Raw genomic sequence first — 4120 nt, 5'->3', positions numbered from 1 at the left:
GGGGGGGAGAGGTTTGTTTTTTTTCTTTTTTTTGGGGGGGGCGGTTTGCCATAGGGTGCATGCACTCGCCAGACAGACAGACAGAGACAGAGAGACAGAAAGCGAGAAATCACCCCCCAGGGGGGATGGTCACGCCGCAATCCCTTTTCCTCCATTCTCCTCTCGGGTTCTTGGGCACGCACGTACACGCGCCCGGAGTGAGTTTAAGCCACCGGGTCTGGGATGCGAACCGCGGTTGACTACATGGGAGTCCAGCGACATAGCCATTCGCTAACTGCTGGTCCCCCAGAAATGGAAAATTATTTGATAACACGTATGTTGATGTGCTTGATTGAGCCAATATACAGTGTATTCTAGATGGAAAATTCATTTTGTATGCTGTAATGATGTATAGTGAATTAATGTAAAAAAATAAATTTAAAGAAAAGAAAGAAAAAATAAGACTCCTTGCCTCAAAGGAAGAGAATATGGTGATAGAATTCATGCTCCATGGCTCAGAGCTCCAACTGAGACAACCTCCTCATTTGGCTCTTCTTTCCCCATCCTGCTCCCTCATTTCCCACCTCCTAAGAGCGCCCACTCAATAGGTCACTTGCACAAGGATCCCTATCTCAGGTTATATCTAGGGAATCCAACCTCAGATAGAACTCATCATCTATGGAAGCAGGTCAGGAGGGAGAAACTCACAAGACACTAACAGTTCTCTTCAAACACCTCCTCTGATTTACCTCTGACCACATCCACTCTCATATGCCCTGTAGTAACCTTCGAGTGGTGAGCAGCAAGGGTCCCAGAGAGATTTTTACCACCTCTTTTAAGGCAGCCTTACTATGGGAGGTATTAGCATCTTTTTGCCTGGGGCCAGGAATGCAATCGGTTCCTTTGACATCCTGATATTGTATGAGATGCATACAGAATTCCAAGCACATGATAGGAGGCTACTGAATAAGAGCTGTTATTTTGGTTCTTTAAAATAATCTGTTGAGAACTCACCAGATGCTACATGCTAGCCTCTGGAATAAGTATTATCTTTTTCTGCACTTACAGGGACACAGTATTATAAGTCTTAGATCATTTCATTGATCTTCATTTATGAAGCTGAACCTCAGAAAATATTCATTTCCTGGGCCTGATACCAAACCCAGATTTCTATCTAATTTTTATCAACCCTTTTTCTTGCTGTACTATCCTTTCTACCCTGAGACTGCTCTTTCTTTTTCTAGTGTGTGTTCCTGCAATCTCAGTACCCAGTGATTCAAACTGCTGGTTCCAGCTCCTTTCTTGTTGACACTAAGGTTTTTTTTGTTTTAATTTGTTTTTAATATATATATATATATATTTCTCTTTTAAGGCAGCCTTACTATGGGAGGTATTAGCATCTTTTTGCCTGGGGCCAGGAATGCAATCGGTTCCTTTGACATCCTGATATTGTATGAGATGCATACAGAATTCCAAGCACATGATAGGAGGCTACTGAATAAGAGCTGTTATTTTGGTTCTTTAAAATAATCTGTTGAGAACTCACCAGATGCTACATGCTAGCCTCTGGAATAAGTATTATCTTTTTCTGCACTTACAGGGACACAGTATTATAAGTCTTAGATCATTTCATTGATCTTCATTTATGAAGCTGAACCTCAGAAAATATTCATTTCCTGGGCCTGATACCAAACCCAGATTTCTATCTAATTTTTATCAACCCTTTTTCTTGCTGTACTATCCTTTCTACCCTGAGACTGCTCTTTCTTTTTCTAGTGTGTGTTCCTGCAATCTCAGTACCCAGTGATTCAAACTGCTGGTTCCAGCTCCTTTCTTGTTGACACTAAGGTTTTTTTTTGTTTTAATTTGTTTTTAATATATATATATATTTTTTTTTTGCTTCCCTTGTATTCAGATCTGCGTGACTTCTGAAGAAGAACAAGATGGCTTTATCAGAGTCCTCAGTGGGAAAAAGAGAGGCCTTGTGCCCCTCGATGTCCTAGAAAACATCTGATGGCTGGCCTCTCCTCCCTTTGCACCTCTACTAAGATGCCGTCTGCCTCATCTCACACTGTGTCAATCCAGAAGAGCTGCCACAGCCCCCCATGAAATAGTGAGACAAGACTCTAAGATCTGAGACCATGGAGTAACCGCCACAGAGCAGAGGGCCCATTGCACGGCATATCCAGGCTACTCAGGTGGGGATAAGGCTGAGAGTTGGCCAGCAGAGCCAAGTGTCATGCCCTACTGCAGCAGCAGGGCTGTAAAACACAGCTGTCCCCAGGACTCAACTGCTCCCCTGTCCATGTGGTATAGGTTAACCCACTGGACTGTGCTCCAGTTTGTGGTGTGGCCCCCGTACTAGGTTCACATCCATGTAACCAAGTATTCTGGTTCCAGTCCCCAGAACCACCAGCCAACATCATCACATTTCAGACCAAGGCAGTCTCTCTGCAGAGCTTCGGGGTCTGCATCCTAGCCTCCAACATTCCACTGTTGCCTCCCCCAGGAGCCCCTCACTTTACAATTGTGCTAAATAAGGCAGCCAGCTTGTTCTTTCTTTCTCTTCAGTTCTCCATGTAAGTCCTGCTGGTGTGCATCAGATGTGAGGGCTGGGCTGACCTGGAACTTTCTGCAAAGACCTGCCCTGCTCAAAGACTGCTGACAGTCCATCCTTCCTGCTGCTCTTGTTACTGGCAGAGGTGGCAATGCAGGACAGAGAGTAGAGGCACAAGGGTGGAAGGGCAGTGGGAGTAAGGTGCAGCCAAGAGCCCTTATTTATTGAAGATTAAACAGCCCTTGCCATTACAAAGTCCCTTCCTGAAGGAAATGAAGCTGGAGAGGAGAATGTGGCAAAAATTCTCCATTCTCATTTTTCTTCCTCTGTATCGGGGGCAGCATTTTCCTCATGCCATCCCGTAGGACTCCGTTTTGGAGGTTGAGCCCACCTTGCAGGGCACCAGGAACATGAAGAGGAACCAACAACAGCATCTTAGAAGAAAAGTAGCCAAATCATAATCCATTCATCTTTAGGGCTGTATAATATATCCTAGCAGATGGGAAATGGAAAAGACCCTTAATGCTTCATCCCTCTGGAATCAGAGGAACTTGGGGCCTAGTTAGCATCATCTAGGGAAATCTCAGTCACTCTGTACTTGTACCAATGTTTACAAGAATGCAAAATACTGTGATGCCTTCCTCCTCAAGCCTCCTCCTAGCATTGCACCCTCGTCGTCATCAATACGGTTCAACTTCAGTTCACGCCTTAGCATCAATGTCAGTTTCATTTTTTTTCTTTTTTGTTACCGAGCAATAAAATCATTAGAACATATGGTTTTTAAAAGACTGTGTATCCTGTGTGTGCATGTAAGCATCCTTTCCCAAGCCAAAGCATCATTTAGTGCCCTTTTTTTTTTTTATTTATTTGTGTCGTTGTTGTTACTTCTCATGGTGATAATGGGCGATGAGATGGGATAACTGCTGGTTTCACAATAGTTTGGATGCCTTACTCTCATTTTAAAGCCAGCATCCAGAATTTTCTCAATCTGATACAGCCTGTAAAAACCAAGTGTACAGAGTCAGCATGGATTCCCTGACAGCCAGAGTGGGTAATATGACTGCCTTTCTATAAATCTGAATACCAAGTACAAACACTCTTTGCCTCTAATTCATGATTTCATTTAATAAAGATAACACAGTGGCTGGAAGGAGCATAGAAAACATGTGTCTTGACCTCTTCTTTCAGTGCAATAATCATTGAAGTTTTCTGGTACAGTGATGTCATTTAATTTGCATTTAAAAAACCAGCTTGTGTTTTCAAGTTGAATAGTAGGATATGATAGCCAGCCTCAAAGGTGGTCCCCCAATAACCCCTACCTCCTGATAGTCTTACCTTTGTGTAGCCACGTCCCACATTTAATCTGGGATGGTCACATGCAATGAAGAGAATACAGCAGAAGTGACACTTCGTAATATCTAGAGTCTGGGTCCAAAAAGCCCTTGAAGCTTCTACCTTGATATCTTGGAACAGTCACTGTTCAAATTCTGAGACATGTGAGAAGTCTATCGTGAGACCACTATGGAGGACAGACCCAATAAAGACACCACAGAGCAACTGAGGCCCCAGACATCACAGAGCAGA

At 43.5% G+C, this 4120-nt stretch overlaps 1 protein-coding gene across 2 annotated transcripts in view; it reads left to right on the top strand.

The window, feature by feature from the left end:
• Positions 1-3685, top strand: part of STAC (SH3 and cysteine rich domain) — a 147210-nt gene extending 143525 nt beyond the window's left edge. For both annotated transcript variants that reach the window (XM_014584247.1, XM_006168723.1), the window contains exon 11: positions 1895-3685. In XM_014584247.1, the coding sequence (XP_014439733.1) occupies positions 1895-1993 (99 nt within the window). In that variant the 3' untranslated portion in view covers positions 1994-3685. The remainder of the gene's footprint in view (positions 1-1894) is intronic.
• The last annotated feature ends 435 nt before the right edge of the window (positions 3686-4120 follow it).

Source organism: Tupaia chinensis, unplaced genomic scaffold, assembly GCF_000334495.1.
Source record: "Tupaia chinensis unplaced genomic scaffold, TupChi_1.0 Scaffold146131_1, whole genome shotgun sequence".
Taxonomy (NCBI): Eukaryota; Metazoa; Chordata; class Mammalia; order Scandentia; family Tupaiidae; genus Tupaia; species Tupaia belangeri.
The sequence above is the reverse complement of the archived record's forward strand: the minus strand, read 5'-3'. Positions and strand labels throughout refer to the sequence as shown.